The sequence below is a fragment of the Macadamia integrifolia genome, chromosome 9 (genome assembly GCF_013358625.1).
Source record: "Macadamia integrifolia cultivar HAES 741 chromosome 9, SCU_Mint_v3, whole genome shotgun sequence".
NCBI classification, from domain to species: Eukaryota; Viridiplantae; Streptophyta; class Magnoliopsida; order Proteales; family Proteaceae; genus Macadamia; species Macadamia integrifolia.
The window spans coordinates 16,120,245-16,121,512 of NC_056565.1; the positions used below are offsets into that span (position 1 = coordinate 16,120,245).

General features: G+C 37.5%; 1 protein-coding gene across 1 annotated transcript in view; it reads left to right on the forward strand.

Moving 5' to 3' along the window:
* LOC122089560 overlaps positions 1 to 988 on the forward strand; it is a 6,319-nt gene extending 5,331 nt beyond the window's left edge. Inside the window, exons 3-4 of the mRNA XM_042659293.1 lie at positions 419 to 723; positions 782 to 988. Of these exons, the coding sequence (XP_042515227.1) occupies positions 419 to 723; positions 782 to 988 (512 nt within the window). The remainder of the gene's footprint in view (positions 1 to 418; positions 724 to 781) is intronic.
* Positions 989 to 1,268: the final 280 nt, after the last annotated feature.

The window sequence follows — 1,268 nt, forward strand, 5'->3', positions numbered from 1 at the left end:
TATACTCCAAAATCGTGGGAAGACCCATCGGGTCGTCGCCACCAAAATATGTCGGATCGGGTCAATCTTTAAAACGGGTCAAGAATTCAAGACAAACTTAACATATGTCTTACTGAGTGGGGCTTTCTTATAAGAGAACACTCAAATCTAATTTCGTGGTTAATTGGTAATACAAATATTAGATCTTAAAGTTTTCATCTTAAAATCAATTGGCTTGAAGTGGGTTGATTTCTTGTGACTCTTATCCATGATAGTTGAGTCATCCACAGTCGATGTGGAATTATCTCAATACTCTCATTTATGTGTAAACCTCTTATGACTCTGTCTTCATGGGTCGAACAAAGAATCCATCATCAACTGGGGTCCAACGTATTCACTCTGATACCATGTTAAAAGCTTGAAGTTTTAATACTAAAAGATAACGTCAAGAAAGTCGACTTTGATGAAAGCATTTTGGTTCGACACATAGCTACAGATATCTGCTATCATTTGGATAGAGAAAAATATCCCAATCTCAAAAGAGTTGTGTCCAATTACCAGAGAAATGGTAGAGACATATCCAATTACTTGTTATATCTTCCTGTATCACGTCCTGCCATGTTGACTGCAGTAGGAGGATTTGGTGACATCAGATTTCGGAAAACCTGTGATGACATCAATTTGTGGTTCCAAGAAAGAGAGACAGAGACTTCATTTGATGAGAAAAAAAGCCTGCACTGTTGCGTAATGTGGACAGAAAATTATATGTAACAATTTTTGACTTTTTTCTATATTTCGCAAGGCATCAAGGGTTGCAAAAACATTAATGTTGGAACAACAACCTGAGGCTGAGTATGACCTAGAAAAGGGGTGGAAGATGATAAGCCAAGTATGGTTGGAGATGTTATGCTATGCGGCAAGTGAATTTAGAGGATATAACCATGCTCAGAGACTTGGTGCAGATGGCGGCCGCGGCGGTGGCGGGGGAGAGCTTCTCACCATCGTCTAGTTTTTATTAGTCCATCTTCATTTAGGTATGTGCAATGCCACAATGGTGTGGCAGGAGGAATAATTTGTACTATTGCAATATGTTAGCCACAAGATTAAAACTTAATAATGGAAATCTCATGCATTAAGTTGCTTTTTTTTTCCATTATGTGATACAGTCGTATTTTAATTAAGCTATGCATGTAGGTGAGGGGTTTGCAAGGATTTGGTTACCTATCAATATAGATACGATAGCAGCTCCGATTGATTAATTTTGCACTTATTTAAAAAAAAAAAAAAAA